The 17,426-nt window shown below is 35.1% G+C and overlaps 1 protein-coding gene across 1 annotated transcript in view; it reads right to left on the bottom strand.

Annotated features, from left to right (window-relative positions):
• The window catches only part of SNW1 (SNW domain containing 1), a 30,366-nt gene that overhangs the window by 5,599 nt on the left and 7,341 nt on the right, over positions 1 to 17,426 (bottom strand). The window contains exons 3-10 of the mRNA XM_073242077.1: positions 16,836 to 16,997; positions 7,204 to 7,299; positions 6,995 to 7,101; positions 5,974 to 6,078; positions 5,096 to 5,165; positions 4,362 to 4,427; positions 2,781 to 2,897; positions 1,206 to 1,347 (exon numbers count right to left, since the gene is read on the bottom strand). Of these exons, the coding sequence (XP_073098178.1) occupies positions 1,206 to 1,347; positions 2,781 to 2,897; positions 4,362 to 4,427; positions 5,096 to 5,165; positions 5,974 to 6,078; positions 6,995 to 7,101; positions 7,204 to 7,299; positions 16,836 to 16,997 (865 nt within the window). The remainder of the gene's footprint in view (positions 1 to 1,205; positions 1,348 to 2,780; positions 2,898 to 4,361; positions 4,428 to 5,095; positions 5,166 to 5,973; positions 6,079 to 6,994; positions 7,102 to 7,203; positions 7,300 to 16,835; positions 16,998 to 17,426) is intronic.

The raw sequence follows: 17,426 nt of genomic DNA, 5'->3' as shown, positions 1-17,426 counted from the left end.
CAGTAACCTTCCAAATGGTTTCCCTGCTTCACCAAAGGCCCATTCCACAGCCTTCTAATGTATGTCAGATCATGTCACTCTGCTCAAAACCCTTCAATTGCTTTCCTTGTTACTTGAAGTAAAAGCCATCCTTAAAATGGCTAAAAGGCCACATACTTTCTTTCCAACAAAACTGCACTTTGATTTCAGAAAATGTCTTAACTACTCATCTGTTTGCCATAACTACTCTTGACAACTCATGTCCTAGGACTCAGCTTTCTTACTCTAATCTCTCCATACAGGCCTCCCTGGCTTTTCCCTGAACCCGATTCAGGGTCTTTGTATTTGCTATTCCTTCTCTCTCTGGAGTGATCTTCCCCCAATTATCCACGGCTCATACTTCCTTATTTCCTTCAAGTTTTTGTGCTAATGTTACCATCTCAGAAATGAGGCCTATTTTCTTCACTTCCTCCTTTTGGTACTTTTGCCCCCTTCTCTGTTTTATTATTTTCTCCAGAGCAATTATTACCTTCTAATATACTACATGATTAACTTTTTTAATCTTTCTAACACTCATTAGAGCTATACCCTTCCAGCATGTGTTTAACAGAAAACCTTGTGTCTAGAAGGGAACCTTGCACATAGTAGATACTCAATGAAATGGATAATTAATTGCACTAGTCTAGGATTTATTAAAGAAACGAAAATCACCCTGACAATTTTCTTGAATTAGAATTAGTCTTCTCATTCTAACTGAATTAATATACCAAAGTAGACCACTAAATAAACCCAGAGAGAAAATATTGGCAGACTTAATGATTGGAGGCATGTTAGCCTACAAGACAGAAAAACTTGGTTATTTTACATGTGGGGATGCTAAATTATTCAGCTAGAGATCTCCTTTCTCTTTCTAAGTTCCAAGAAAATTAAAATATGAGAAAATCAATCCTATCATTTAAGTAATACATAATTTTTGAACTTTAAAAACTTCCAGTGTAGCCCCATAATTAAGGTCCATATTTAACTATACAGTCTTCATTTTCTACTGCTTCAGTTTAATATGGCAGAAATTACTTTCAATTCTACATTATTTCTGAAGTATCTACATTCTCTGTATATGTATGTACTACTTTTGCTTGTTTTTACAGTAAAAACAATTCAGATTTTCAAAATAAGATATATATTGTTCACAAAGTAAATTCAACTCAGTAATGAGACCGTCATACCTTTTTCCACATGGGTTTTGATCCCAGCTCTTCTCTCCCTGGCTTTCTGGGCCATTTCTCTAAGTTTTTCTTCATGTTTCTCCTTTTCTTTTTGAGCCATCTTTCTCTCTACTTGAGCACGCATTTCCACAGCTTCCCGAGCCTGTTGTTAAGTAAGCAGTACTTACTTAGTAAAGCCAGATGTTAAGTAAGATACTATCAGTGGATAAATAATGAGAGCTTATAGGTATCATCTAATTTTCTACAGAAGTCTGGCTTAAAAGAGCAGTTATAAAGAGTTAAGGTTTGTTACTGATGATTAAAACAAAGATTCCTGTAGACTAAAACACAGCTCAGATGGAAGACACTGCAAATGTAGTTTTTCACTCTGGGCAATATTTTAGTGGTTGAAACTATAGTGACCCCAATCAATTTTGTAAGTCAGTGTTTCAATACTGCTTTCTCAGAGACAATCTAAAAAATAAAATTAAACAAGAGTTCGATTTTCAGTATCTGTAACAACAGAAACTGGTTATGTTTTCAAAATCAATCAAATCAACTCAAAGTCTTGGCCTACATCTGCAAGAGACAATTTTTAAGAGTGTTCACTGCAAACAGAAGCTATACTTTTTTACGTTTAAACACATGCCATGATGTGTGAGAACTTCAAAGTCATGTATTAATACCATAATATTAATAGATGGATGCCATTTTCTGTAGCATTCAATTCATCAGATGTTTATTTGCCCTTCACTGGTACTGACCTTTTGGGAGACATCTACACTTAAAAGAGGAAAATTAATGAAGCTACAAATAGTAGCTAGAAATCTTTACAATATGGTAACAACCTAATGAACCATTATTCCGGAATGTTGTGAGGAAGTCACATTATCAGTGGTGAGTTATGTGTATTGAGTCTACAAAGGCTGAATCCAGGTACAGAGCTGCAACTAGCCCCTGCCATCTCTGGCAACCATACCACAGTTAAGAGCCTCTCTAGGTACTCAATACTGTAGCTAAAATAACAGTATCTTTTTTTTTTTTATAATTTTTTAATTTTTAATTTTTGAGAGGGCATCTCTCATATTTATTGATCAAATGGTTGTTAACAACAATAAAATTCTGTATAGGGGAGTCAATGCTCAATGCACAATCATTAATCCACCCCCAGCCTAATTCTCGTCAGTCTCCAATCTTCTGAAGCATAATGAACAAGTTCTTACATGGTGAACACATTCTTACATAGTGAATAAATTCTTACATGGTGAACAGTACAAGGGCAGTCATCACAAAAACTTTCGGTTTTGATCACACATTATGAACTATAAACAATCAGGTCAAATATGAATATTCGTTTGATTTTTATACTTGATTTATATGTGAATCCCACATTTCTCCCTTTATTATTATTATTAAAATAACAGTATCTTATGTAAATCAAACCATCATGCTGAATGCCTTGGAGTTTACAGTGATGTATGTCAATTATTCCTCAATGCAAGTGGAAAAACCCCCAAACAAAGAGTATCTTAGGTAACCAAGAATGGATTTACAAATTATCAAGAGCATTAAACAACTAAATTCTAATAGGCCTACCTTCCGATCAGCAATGTAGAGGGCTTCAGCCAGTTTGGCAAAATTTTCATTGATGTGAACTGTCTGCAGTCCTCTTCCATCAGCGGCCAGACGTTTGTCTAATGGAATTGTATAACCCTAGTGTGAAAGCATAGAACACCAGTCACAAAAGTGTGACAATAGATTCTTTAAAATTAGATTTAAATATACCCATTTTGACAACCACTTAGCTGTAGTTCTTTTCTTACATCCTTCTTCACAATTATGCAACCACAGCAATAGCTGGCAATGAGTGCTTTGTGAGCAGGACTGTTTAAGCACTTTACATGTATGGTCCCAATGAACCTTCACAGTGACTCTGTAAGGCTGGTAACATTATTTCCACTTCACAGATGAAGATACTGAGGGTATAGAGCTTAGGAAATGGGATTTAAACTTGGGCAGTAAGACCTCAGAGTCCAAGTGCTGGGAAAACAGATTCTCATGTTAAATTATTGTGAACTATAATAAAAGGAAATCACTATCAAATAGCTACATAGTTGTTCTATAAGAACATAAACAGACACACAAGAGTGCAATAAATTACTAAAATCATGGTATCGATAGGTAGTTTAATCTGTGGTACTGTTTTAATGACTTGCCAGATTCCTAGAACCCTGCAAGTTTTAATAAATGGAAAAAAGATAAAAGTTTGCTAGATAAATGAGATTTTGTGTTCTGAAATTTTGTATCCTATTTCAACAACTCAAGGAATATGCTTGACCATCCATGTGTAATTTTCAGGCTTAGCTTTATTTTTCCAGATTTCTGACTAGACTCCCAAATGCTGACCTCTAGGTCCATGGTCTTTATTTCTAATACAAGAAGTGTTATAGAATCAGCTCAAGAAACCATATAGTTACATACATATTAATCGATGTAATATGTACATCCAAATCAGACCAATCTATTTGTTTTAGGATGGGTACCTAACTTCCTTTGAGGAATAATTTACATTTAATCCATGGGTTAAACTGACCTTCTTCACCACTAAAAACAGAATCACCAAATATGATTTGGAGGAAAAGAGTAGAGAGTGATTACGAATTTTATTCTACATGATTTTAGATTCTTCATGACTCCTGGAAGCTTTGACAATGAGTAGAGATAAAAAGGATTTCAATAGCTTACACATGCATTGTTGTAAACAGAAACAAATAGTTAACAATTAAAGTACGGACATACCCAAACATTTACTCTGTTTGTCATATAATTATATAAATTAGTAGTTTCTTTCAGAAATAATTTTAGATATAAATTTGAGTTCTGAAAGAATACTGTGGTTCATTGATATGTTACTTTATTCTACCTATTCCTTCTCTCTGTGCTTCTTGTAACTACAATTCACAAAAAGAAACTACATGGTATTCATGTGCTTGGCATACTACGTATCTATTACATTAAAAAAAAAGTCAAGTCATTGTAAGTTGTGTGTTCCTATTTGAAAACATTCAGCTAAATAAGATGCTAAGATTTCATCTAAAGTTACCCAGGCTGAAGTGCCTTCCTGGGTGCTTTCTAGTAGGTTCTAATAATAGAATAATTTTATGACAACTTAATTACCTTTGCATTTTTCCAGTTTGAAATACAAGGAGGAATCTTCCACTCTTGTTGTTCTTTCACAGTCATCTGATTTGACAGAAGAATGGAAGAAGAGACATTTTTAGATTTATAGTCTAGTTAAAAGCCCAAGTGCAATCTTTTTCTTCAAAGACAGCTTAATATACACTGACATATGGGTGGATTTAGTCGAAGGCCAAAGTGCCGTTTGTTTGGTAGCACTATATACTATGTTTTCATATCATGGATTCTAGTAATAACTTTAATATAAAAAATGAAAAATAATCCACAAGTTATTTTTAATAGTAAGAAATGCTGGTTAGTATTTTTCCATATTTAAAGTGATATGACTTCTTTCAGATGAAGATTTGTTCTTTCAGTTGGGTAATAAAACATAACTAAAAAAAGCCACTTGGATTATCAGAGAACTAATGATCCCAAGCACTCACTTCCTATAATTATAAATCCTTCTTGTCAAACAGCAGACCCTACTCATTATTAAAAGCAGGGATTAGGTTAATAATAATAAAACTAATTTATATACATTCTCATAAACACTCTGGAATTAGACACTATAGTCCTGAGTGGGTCCTTTTTAGATCTTGAAAAACAAATTAAAAAAAACAGTATGTATAGGGAAATGTAGCTGTATAGGCATCTAGAGTTTATTCTATGAAAAGTTATTTATGAATAATCATGAGTACAAAAAAAGTATTTTAGACTCCAGCGAAGTTTACCTTTCGACTAGGAGAATGCATGACAGGTGCAGGAGGAGAAGGTGGTCCCCGGGGAATTTTCTTATTGATCCTGAAGCATAAATCAAAGCACAACCAGAGAGTGTTATACATTTTCCCCTTTTAGTTATCATGTCTCATGTCTCCCATCCTCATTTTTATTATAAAAAACATCAAACAGAGAGAATATAAAATGAATGCCCAGCTGTCATACAACAATTAGTGAGCTTCAACAATTACTAAAACATGCCCAACCTTGTTACCATCACTACTCACCTCACCTCCAAAATACCATTACCATTTCACAGAGCGGTATACTTTTCTCCTTTGTAAAAGACGGCTTTACTGAGGTACAAATGACATGCAATTAACTAGATACTGAAAATGTACAATCTAAGTTTTGAAATAGTACACACCTGTGAAACCATCATTACAGTCAGGACAGTGAAAATACCCATCACTTCTAAAAGTTTCTGTATGCCCCTTGCCTATATCTCTTATTCCTCTCATCTCCTCGGTGTCCCTCCAATCCTTTCCCACAGGCATCCACTGATCTACTTCCTGTCACTATAGATGAGTTTGCATTCTCTATCATAGAGTTTTATATAAACAGAATCATATAGTCTGTACTTGTTTTTGTCTGGCTTCTTTCAGCAAAATTGAGATTCATCCACATTACTGCATTTACTAAAAGTTTATGCCTTTTTATTGCTCCACAGGATAGATGTATAGATAGATTTTATTGCTCCACAGTATAGATTCCATGTATAGATAGTCCACAATGTGTTTCTCCATTCATTTGTTGAATGACTTCTGGGACATTTTTCTCCTTGATACCTTTTGAAGAACAGTGGTTCATTCTCAGGAATCCAGCTACTTACTTGAACCTTGGAGGCTCCATTGGATCTTTCTGCATTTCCACCATTCGAATAACTCTCTGTTTAGCTCCAGAGTTGAAAGCCACTCCTTGTTGAGATGGTGTATATCTGAAGAATGCAGATGAAACTAAAGATGTAACTAGTTCAAGCCTTCAAGAGGTATTCTTCTACTATTACAGCACTAAGCTAGATGGCGCTGTCAAATCCTTTTGCAAAGTATTAATAGAAAACTGCAAAATATTTGGGTAAAGCGATAGCAATGGAGGTTAAGAGAACTAACAGCACTTGTAACAGTGTAAGTTACCAGCAAAATGTAAACTAGAGTTGTATTAGTTTGCAAATAATCTATCCCTGTCCATTTTCTACCATGGAAGACACAGGGTTCAGTTTCACAGATCAGAGGTCTAGAAAATAATACCTATTTTATAGGTCGGCATTTGAAGAAAAAACAACGTGTAATATTCTCAGCAGGTAATTTACAGTTAGTAGTTTTTGACTAATCATAGATTATAAAACAGAAATAATAATGGTAGCAACCCTACCAGCTCTGAATTTTCCCATATCTATATGTGAATTATCTCTCTACACAAAGATTTAGTTGAGTGAAATCCCTCAAAATTTAGACATATTAGAGATACCTACTGTTATGTAAATGATATTAATGTAGTATTAATATTCTATATTATATTATGTAATATATATTATGTAAAATATGTAATTAATATTACATAATGACTATTATATATATATATAAAACTAATAATTTTAGTTTAGATCATAAACTTTAAGTAACTATTAATTTCTAAAAACAAAAAATATATTTTGGAAATAGCATAACAGCTAGTATCTTCAAAGCAGACACCTTAAATTCTTCCACTGTCAATTGTTTTCAGTCAATAAATGTAAATCATTATTCAAAATATCAAATTTACATTTGTGACTAAGTAGGATAATGAAAGAATACCAGGACTTCCAAGTCCAATCAAGTCCGACCTGACACTAAGATTTCTAGGTATAATCATACCGGATATACTGAGCAGGAGCCAGTTTGTCTGCTGCTCGAACTGGCATGGCTGCAGCAACCTTCTGAGACACAGATTTTTCTAAGGCTACCCTTGTCTTTTCTGTTATCTGAAATAAGAAACACCACATTGAGTGGTTTGGAAGTTAATAAAAATGTAAAAAGTCATCTGACGTAATTATATATATATATATATATCAATTCCCAGTTACCTCTTTAATGGCTTCTTCATCAGGTCTTTGTAGGTCTGGGTCATCTGCATTCATGACTTCCTTGGGAACCAGGTCAGTGTACTTGCTATAAATGACCTAAAATGTTCAAACACAACCAGACTTAAGAAAAGCAGATAATGAAAAGAAGTAACCTCATTAAGTCATTTCAGAAGTCAGCACACTTACAAATTTAGGACACAGATTTTGTCTTTTAGATTTTAAAACCAAGAAAGCTTAAAAATACATACTGAAATTACTGCCCTGGCTATACAAGTTAATAATTTTCCTTTGACCTCATATATTTAAATCATTTAAGATTGTCTAATCAAGTCTGTATCGAAATAAATTGTGCCAACAAAATCTTATGCATCAGTGATTCCTATTTTTGAGCCTCACTAGGACTTGAAATTAATCATGATATAAATTGCCTAGAGCACCATTATTTTGGATTACAAGCTCATCAGAATTTAAGTCAGGTTACCAAATAATTTCCAAATTAACTGGGCCTGGAAAATTTCACTGACCTCACCCTACTTATAATGTTTGTCTTTTCTGGCATCAACTCTATTCACAGACTAAGGAAAATGAACATATGCTATGGTCAAAAAACTCCGAAGACTTTCTTCCATGAAAAAAAAAAATACAAAACTTATTTTACACTCATTATTCAAATTCAAGACTGCTATCTGATTTCTACTAGGCTCCACATGGTTTCTATAAGGCTGACAGTGATGTGGTTAGCCCCCAACAAATAGAAACATTACTTACTTTCATGTCTGTCTATACGTCTCAAATATTTTCATGAGAACTTACATGGCAGATTTTACAGAAAAAAAGAGGTAGTGGAAATTTAACAAATAAGTAGCATACTAGATTTTGCTGCCTGAGTCAGGAATTCTTTGACACCATAGAAGAAAGGGCAACTTACGACTATGGAAGAAAACCAAATTCCTGGGCACCTGAGATCTTCAAAAATACTCTTCAGAAGAAAACTCTTTATTACTATAAGCCAAAAGTCCTATATCAAAAATTGAATTCTATCACAACGTTCCTTTAAAATAGCTTAAAGGAAATGCACACTATTCTTAATTTCTTACTCTGAACAACAGAGCAAAAAACACTTTATGGCCTGTATGGCCTGACCTGGCTTTGCTAAAACTTCAATTTTTCCCTGTACCTTTTTGCTCTTTCATTCATTTTGCTTCAGCCACATGGGCACTTGTATTCTTTTTTTTTTTTTTTAACACAATATGCTTTTCCCCAATTCTGGGACTTTATAGAGTGTTGTTCCCAGTTGAGTTCTCAACCTGAGTCTCAGTTCAAAGGTCATGCACGCATTGGTGAGGCCTCTGCTGACTACCCTTGCTAAAGCAGCAACCCTTCCCACCCAATCAATTAAGTGTTAAGCACTCTTGTTTACTATCTTAAAAACACTGCTCATTGTTTGGAATTATTTATCTATGTTACCTGTTTTTCTGTGTCCTCTATTTCAGTAATAACAATAATAATTATAATAGTTAGAATCTATTAATCACTTATTTTGTGTCACTGTTATTTAGCTATATATATATATATATATTAACTAATTTAACTTTCATATTGACCTTATGAGGTATGCACAATGATTAGTCCTACATTACTGATGAGGAATCTATTATTCATGAAAATATCTCCAGTGCCTGTAATCAGGCCTGGTCCACAAAGGCTATTCAGTCAATACTTTTTGTATAAATGCATGTACAAATTTATGAATTTTAAAGATGCTCTATTCCATGCTAAAGGTGACTATATTTTAGGGCCTGCAGAACATTCTATGTAAGCTGTTGATTCCCAGAAAAACTATCTCATGGCTACAGACTGAAATCTCTAGCTTGTTTTTCTCAGGAATAAGAAAAGGGGTCAGGTGAGAAAGTGTAGATGATTTACCACAAAACATGTAATCCTGATATGTGAGCTCCTAGTATCACCATCTTCTCGGAGCACTCATTTTCTAAGGGACCCAAAGGCTCACTCTATGAGAAGACTGAGACTCGGTGCATTTAGATCACACAGCTATAACTGACTGCAAGTCTTATTTCTCTACACAAGAATTCCAGTTCTCTAAAAATTAATGCCAAGATTATGAAGGGTTAATTTCTTTTATACAGCAATCATTACAGGAAGGGATACTAAGTAAATGGCTCCCTGGTAGTCATGTATGCTCAACATAAAGTCTCAATACTAATTTAGCATACAAGAGCCATTTGCCTCTTATTTGGGTATTCCAAAGTTAATAAGCCCTTAAATGAGCATCAATAAGATTCTACCATCTTACAAAGCTGAGTGAAGGACATCTGAAGAGCAAGATTCCTCCATGGTTATTAACTATAAAACCCCCAATTTTTTTGCCTTAGAACCAAATGTGCTGAAGAAACTCAGTACATCCCAGGGGGCAAAGGGATTGGAGAGGGTTATCTGAAAAATACAACATACTCTTGAAGATATCATGAGCACACATTATCTTTGTGAGTAACATAAAGCAACAACTCACCTGTGAAACACACTTTTTTTTAATTACTGAAAAATAATGAAGGGCTGGATTGACTAAAAGGATAATATTCACCACTTCTGAGATAGAAAGAAAACACTATCATTAGGTTTAGCTAGTTTGTGAAATCGTATGAACAAGGTAACAATGTACAATTTATTTTGGGGTCAGTTTAAAGATGTGGGACTTTTTTTTGGTGGGGGAGGGGTTGAAGGCATTCTTCTAGGTAATATCATGTATGTAACATTTCCTTTATAACTATTTCAGAATGGAAAATGTAAACACCAAGGCTTTTTATCAAGACATATCACTTTAGTCACAATTGGGGAAAAAACTCATTTACTTTTACTAAGGTTTACTTCAAAAATTTTTTCCCCCTCCGAATTTTATATTACGAGTAAGTCTTGTACACAGTATTTACACAGAGAGCTCAGACTTGCCCCACCCAGCACATTATCCCTTGGAATCTTGCCTTGTTCCTCATCTCTTCTACCTAAGGCAAGCATACTTCATTCTTGCTCTTTCATTATTAATATTTTAGTGAGAATTTCCTAGTTTCTGAAGAATACCCAATTTCCTTTGATGTACATGAGGAATCTGCACTATAGTGCAAATTCAATAATCCAATAAACTATTTTCATCCTACATCAAACACTCTGCATGTCTGGCTCTTAAATGATAGTGAATTTTTTAAATCCAATTTTGTACATTGAGTGGCCAATTCCTACTTCTAAATTGGGAACACCAGTGGTTTAAAAACAGGGTATTGCAGTCACCTCTAACTCCCTTCCTAGACCTCTGTAAATATGTGAGGTATTTCTGGTAAAGGCAATGGGGGCAAGAAAGCACTGGCATTTAACAGGTAGTCCCAGTTATGTTGAACACTATACAATCTTCATGACAGTCCCAAACCATCAAGAAGTGTCTCCCACCCCTATTCCCAATGCACAGAAGGCATTCGGTTAATACTGAGTTATTAGGTGCATTCAAAACTTTATGCATCAATACATCAACTTTCTTAATAATTAAAGTACATATTTATTAAATCTGTATAAGGAATTCAAATGTATTTTCCAGGGTATAAAGTCCAGCAAGGAAATACAGCCACCAGAAATTATGTTAGAACAGTCCAGGTAGTCCTTCTAATCACAATCTTGTCTTCAATTCATTGCGTGCCCTATTCATTTTTTAAAAATCCTTACTGTACTTTTTTTTAAAGACTTTGTTTCTGGAGCAGTTTTAGGTTCATAGCAAAATTAAGAGTAAGATGTAGAGATTTCCTATATAACCTCTGCCCCTACACTTCCATAGCTTCCTCCATATGAACCTACTATAAACTAGTAGTTTTGGGTTCATTTCTAATGGCTGCACTATAGACAAACATATAAGGCTTTTAGTTTGTTAGAATTATTATTAAGGTATTATTGATATACACTCTTATGAAAGCTTCACTGGAAAAACAATGTGGTTACTATAATTCACTTATATTATCGAGTCCCCACTGATACACTATTGCAGTCACTGTCCATCAGTGTAGTAAGATGCCACAGAGTCACTATTTGCCTTCTCTGCCTTCTACTGCCTACACAGTCTTCCCCATGATTCCCCCCACACCATGTGTACCAATCATAATACCCCTCAATCCCCTTCTCCCTCCCTACCCTACTCCTCCCCTTTGGTAAACACTAGTCCCTTCTTGGAGTCTGTGAAGTTTTGTTCCTTCAGTTTTGCTTCACTGTTATACTCCACAAATGAGGGAAATCATTTAGTACCTTTCTTTCTTTGCCTGGCCTATTTCACTGAGCATAATACCCTCCAGCTCCATCTATGTTGCTGCAAATGATAGGATTTGTTTATTTCTTATGGCTGAATAGTATTCCATTGTGTATATGTACCACATCTTCTTTATCCATTCATCTACTGATGGGACACTTAGGTTGCTTCCATATCTTAGCTATTGTAAATAGTGCTGCAATAAACACAGGGGTGCATATGTCTTTTTGAATCTGAGAACTTGTATTCTTTGGGTAAATTCCTAGGAGTGGAATTCCTGGGTCAAATGGTATTTCTACTTTTAGTTTTTTGAGGAACCCATATTGCTTTCCACAATGGTTGAACTAGCTTACATTCCCACCAGCAGTGTAGGAGGGTTCCCCTTTCTCCGCATCCTCACCAGCTTTGTTGTTCTTAGACTTTTTGATGCTGGCTATCCTAACTGCTGTGAAGTGATATTTCATTGTGGTTTTTATTTACATTTCCCTGATAATTAGTGATGTGGAGCATCTTTTCATGTGTCTGTTGGCCATCTGAATTTCTTCTTTGGAGAATTGTCTCTTCATATCCTCTGCCCATTTTTTAATAGGGTTATTTGCTTTTTGGGTGTTGAGGCGTGTGAGTTCTTTATATATTTTGGATGTTAACCCCTTGTTAGATATGTTGTTTACAAATATATTCTCCCACACTGTAGGATGCCTTTTTGTTCTGCTGATGGTGTCCTTTGCTGTACAGAAGCTTTTTAGTTTGATGTAGTCCCAAGTGTTCATTTTTGCTTTTGTTTCCCTTGCTCAAGGAGATGTGTTCAGGAAAAAGTTGCTCATGTTTATATTCAGGAGATTTTTGCCTATGTTTTACGGTTTCATGACTTACATTCAGGTCTTTGATCCATTTTGAGTTTACTTTTGTGTATGGGGTTAGAGAATAATCCAGTTTCATTCTTTTGCATGTAGCTGTTCAGTTTTGCCAACACCAGTTGTTGAAGAGGCTGTCATTTCCCCAGTGTGTCCATGGCTCCTTTATGGTGTATTTATTGACCATATATGCTTGAGTTTATATCTAGGTTCTCTAGTCTATTCCATTGGTCTATGGTTCTGTTCTTGTACCAGTACCAAATTGTCCTGATTACTGTGGCTTTGTAGTAGAGCTTGAAGTCAGGGAGAATAATTCCCCCCCACTTTATTCTTCCTTCTCAGAATTGCTTTGGCTATTCAGGGTGTTTTGTGGTTCCACATGAATTTTAGAACTATTTGCTCTAGTTTGTTGAAGAATGCTGTTGGTATTTTGACAGTAATGCATTGAATCTGTAGGTCGCTTTAGGAAGGATGGCCATTTTGACAATATTAATTCTTCCTATCCATGAGCATGGGATGTGTTTACATTTATTGGTATCTTCTTTCTCTCATGAGTGTCTTGTAGTTTTCAGAGTATAGGTCTTTCACTTCCTTGGTTAGGTTTGTTCCTAGGTAATATATTCTTTTTGATGCAATTGTGAATGGAATTGTTTTCTGATTTCTATTTCTGCTAGTTCATCATTAGTGTATAGGAATGCAAGAGATTTCTGTGCATTAATTTTGTATCCTGCAACTTTGCTGAATTCAGATATTAGATCTAGTAGTTTTGGAGTGGATTCTTTAGGGTGTTTTATGTACTATATTATGTCATCTGCAAACAGTGACAGTTTAACTTCTTCTTTACCAATCTGGATGCCTTTTATTTCTTTGTATTGTCTGATTCATCAGGCTTTTATCTTATAAAGCAACAATTTTTCAGAAACCTTGTTTGGCGAGACTACTGAAATCTAAGAATAAATGGCTCAATTTTAACATTCTACTCTACTTTCAGTACAAAATAATCACCAAAAGGCATGCTTGTTAAGAGAAAGCAAAAACCTTTTAGACATTCCTTAGAAATCAGATAAAATTCAAGGTTTTTTTCCAATCTTGTAATATAATACAAAAATGGGTTAAAACTGTATTTTATATAACTTGCTCATGGCAAATTACTGTCCTAAAATGTTGCTTTTTCCTAACATATAAGAGAGGAGAGGCAGCACATGCCAATAAAGAACAATGACTCTTCCAAAGGAAAGATGCACCATAACAGGCAGCTGGAGCCCAGGGCAGGCCTCCATGGCACAGGACAAATTTCCAGTATATTTTCTGCATATATAGGGACCTACTTTGCCTTTTGCAGAGGTGGATTAGGCTTCCTTACTGGTTTCAGGAGTAGTTTTCTGTTATTCAATGAAAACAACTATCATTCTTCCAACAAACACTGGTGAATGCCTGTGTGACAAGCTGTCAGGTACTACACTGGGGCCAAAGAGGAAAATATAAAGAAATAAGCTCTGTCCTCAAAGAATTTATACTCAGGTAGTGAGTAGATAATTACAACAAAAGGTGATGATTGCTATAATAAACATTGGGCATAGGGAGGAAGGATACCCAATGTACCCAGGGAAGACAGGGAGAATACCCTGAAATATACAAAAACATAACAGTGACTTATGATTATAAATCAATAGAATTTAGTGAAATAATAGGGGGAGGGCTCCCCCAGGCACAGGAGGGCCATGGGAGTTCCCAAGGCAAGAGAGAACATGTCATCTTAGAGGAGCTGCAAGTAGTTCCTCATGGTAGACATTTACAGGGGATGCTTGAAAGCTTTTTTGTCTTTAACAGCCACCAACAAAGGTGATGACTTTGTAGTGAAAATAAAGAGAATGGCTAAACTGGACTATTTGTTTTTGGCTTTCAGTATTCTGATCATGACAGTTGAGAATAGGCTAAAAAGGTAAGTAAGCAAGAGGTCAAGTGTACCAGAAGCAGCTTGGCAGTTCTTGTCCTTAAGGCCACCATGTGTGTTTATGTCGGAGTGGGGAGAAATAAAACAGATAAATAGTGATGAATTTATTTTTTTAGGCAGGTAAGACAAAAGCCAAGGAGATGGGTTCAGAGTTTGCTGCAGTAAATCAAGGAAGAAATGACAAGGGCCCAAACTAAGTAGCAGGAAAGGGGGATATACTTGAGAAGTTAGGGGGAGATAAGTGAGATCATGGTGACTAAACAAATGGCAGGTCTGAGACAACACAAAAGAATAGGATGATTGCTAAGCAATGCTTTTTAGGGTCCATACCGCCATTATGCCACTTTTGAAATGTGAATATCCACTGAACCACTAAGTCTACTATTAAGAATTTATTTTAAACAAATACCTTTGTGCAAAGATGTCTGTACAGGATCTTGAATAAAGAACTGCTTGCAAAACTAAAAATTGGAAACCATCAATGCTTAAAAAAAAATTGGGACACAGCACATCATAGATTTCTATACAGATTTTTTTTAACGAAGTAGATTTGTATTTACTAACAATAATCTTCAAAATATATTAAGCAAAAAAATGAAGTATGTGGAAGTTATGAGTATTAAAATCTCACTCATGGAAAAAAAGATGTATATGTTTATGTGTGTGTGTGTGTATAAAGTGGGAAACATATACATAAACATCTAAATCCATAACAAAGGTCTAGAAAGATATACATCACTGAAGAGGTTATTAGGGAAGTAAAGTGGGAGAAGTAGGCAGGACTGTACACTTATGTACTATAGGTACCTTTTACCATAGGAATACATTATTAGTGTAATTAAAAAAATATCAGTAAGATGATGGGAAAAAGGACTCCTAGGTTTTTAGAGTATTCAATCAGGAAATTATCATTAGTAATCACTGAGTTAGAGAATAGAGAAGATAGATTAAGTGGAAAATTATGCATCTAGATTTGGACTAGGCTGAGACAGTAAGATACAAGGACCTAGAGCCCAGGAGAGAAAACTGGGCTGCGGACACAGAACTGGCATTCATGGGCATTTGAGTGAAAATTTTAGCCAAGGGAAAAAATTAGATTAAGTCAAAGAGAATGTGTTTTGAGAAAAAAGTGCTAGAGACCTTCCCCAGAAAGCTATGTCAGCAGACTGACTGAGGTGAGCTATATTACAGTGAAATGAAGAGTGAAAGGGAGGTACTGACATAGAGGGAGGAGAAAACACCTCTTGCAAAAATCTTGAAGGAAAGTGAAGAAAATTAGATTGAAATTTGGTGGTAGCCAGAAGGAGCCTTGAGGGTAGTCAGAGAAAAACTTTTTCTTTCAAAAGATGAAAAAAGCAAGCATATTCAAATGCTAACAGGAAGAAGCCAGAAGAGGAAAGGTGAAAGATTTCTTGAGAATACCAAAAAAATGAGGTAGTAAAGGAAAGGGGAAGGGATGCAACTGAGGATACACTAGAATACATTTGGCAAGATGCAAAGTTCAGATAGAAGAGATTTTTTTATAGAGACAAAATGAAAACTCAAGACAAAAAAACAAGTTCAGGATAAGGAAAGCTGACAATTTTCTTCCAAAAAGTCTTTACATGCAAACTGATGGGGAGGCACGTGAGAGCTTGAGAGGGAATGGAGAGGAACAGGAGTTAAAGCTTAGAGGAATGCCAAGACAGCCCAAAAGAAACCTGAGATATAAATGTGTGTGACTGCATAATTGTTTCCCCCCAAAACTTAGCCAAGACGTAGGATCAAAGGATGGCTTATCATTAGTGATATTTTAGAGGGTACAATAAAAAGGTATGGGGCAGAGAGAGAGAGGCAAAGGACAGGTATAGAAGGCTCTCAAGTATTTTTCCTAACATCTTCCATTCTAAAGAGATCCTTTACCTCTATTTGGAGTATTTACTTATAAGAAAAAAACTAGGTGTCCTTAAAAACAGTTTTTTGGCTCTGAGTGTACTGCTCTGGGATGAGATTATTTTCAGTAAATTTTATTTTTGGTTTTTGGATTACTTTGTAAGCAGGGCCATCCTAAATCCAGATAGCAATAGTTAGTTTTGTACTAAATTGAGGGAGAAAGATGTTTGTGTGATTTATTACATTCAAATGAACTATTAAAATAATTTAGTATCTATGTAAGTACTTTGTAAATAATGGAGAATAGGAGGGGACTATAAACAAAACTAATTTTTGGTTTTCTTAGGGTGTTAGGATTGAAGATTTAAAAAAATTTGCTAGCACTTAAAAAATGTTAGTAGTATAAAATAATTAATTTAAAATGTACAATGAGTAAGTAAAAACTCTAAGTATATATAGGCTCTTGTCATTTGGGGGAACTGCAAAGGAAAAAAATCATTGTTATGAAGTCATATCTTCAATTAGCCTTAGTGTTATTTCACTGCTAATTTTACATAAACTAAATGACTAGAGATCTATCAATTCCACATAATAACAAAAACCTCTTCACAAAATATCTATGAATGGGAATAAAAATGAATGAGAGGATTACCTTGTCTTTTGACTGTCCTTGTCGAGCAATTGCATCATATTTAATTTTTCCTTCAGCATCCACCTGAATAGCCAGTGCATTTGACATTTTTTTCTTTCGGCCCATATCCAGTGGATACTGGGCCACATGGATCTCTGGAAAAGCACCTCCATCTCCAAAATCCTATATATTGAAAAGAAGGAGAAGAATATTTAACAGTAATTTGAGATTCAAGATTCATTCATTCATTCAACAAATAATTATTGAGCCCTTATTATGCAAGATGCTAGAGATGAGGCAGTAAACAAAAGAGAAGTCCCTGAACTTGTGGAGTGTATATCCTAGCGGGAAAACATATAAAAAGCATCTTTGGCTTGTGATAATGATAAATGCCTGTAAAGTAATAAAAGGACTTGGTAGAATGGGCTACTTTGAATAGTGTGGCTGGGATGGCTTAGTGAAGCGGTAACCTGAGCTAAAGTCTGAATGCTGAGAACTCAGTCCTGAGAAGATCTGAGATCTGAGCGAACATTTTCTAGGCATATCAAGTAGTGAGTGTGAAGGCACCACTGCAAGAACAAGCTTGGCAAGTTCTAGGAAATGAGTGTCCGG

This window comes from Manis javanica, chromosome 8 (genome assembly GCF_040802235.1).
Source record: "Manis javanica isolate MJ-LG chromosome 8, MJ_LKY, whole genome shotgun sequence".
In the NCBI taxonomy this organism is placed as follows: Eukaryota; Metazoa; Chordata; class Mammalia; order Pholidota; family Manidae; genus Manis; species Manis javanica.
This window is presented reverse-complemented; position numbering and strand designations above follow the sequence as displayed.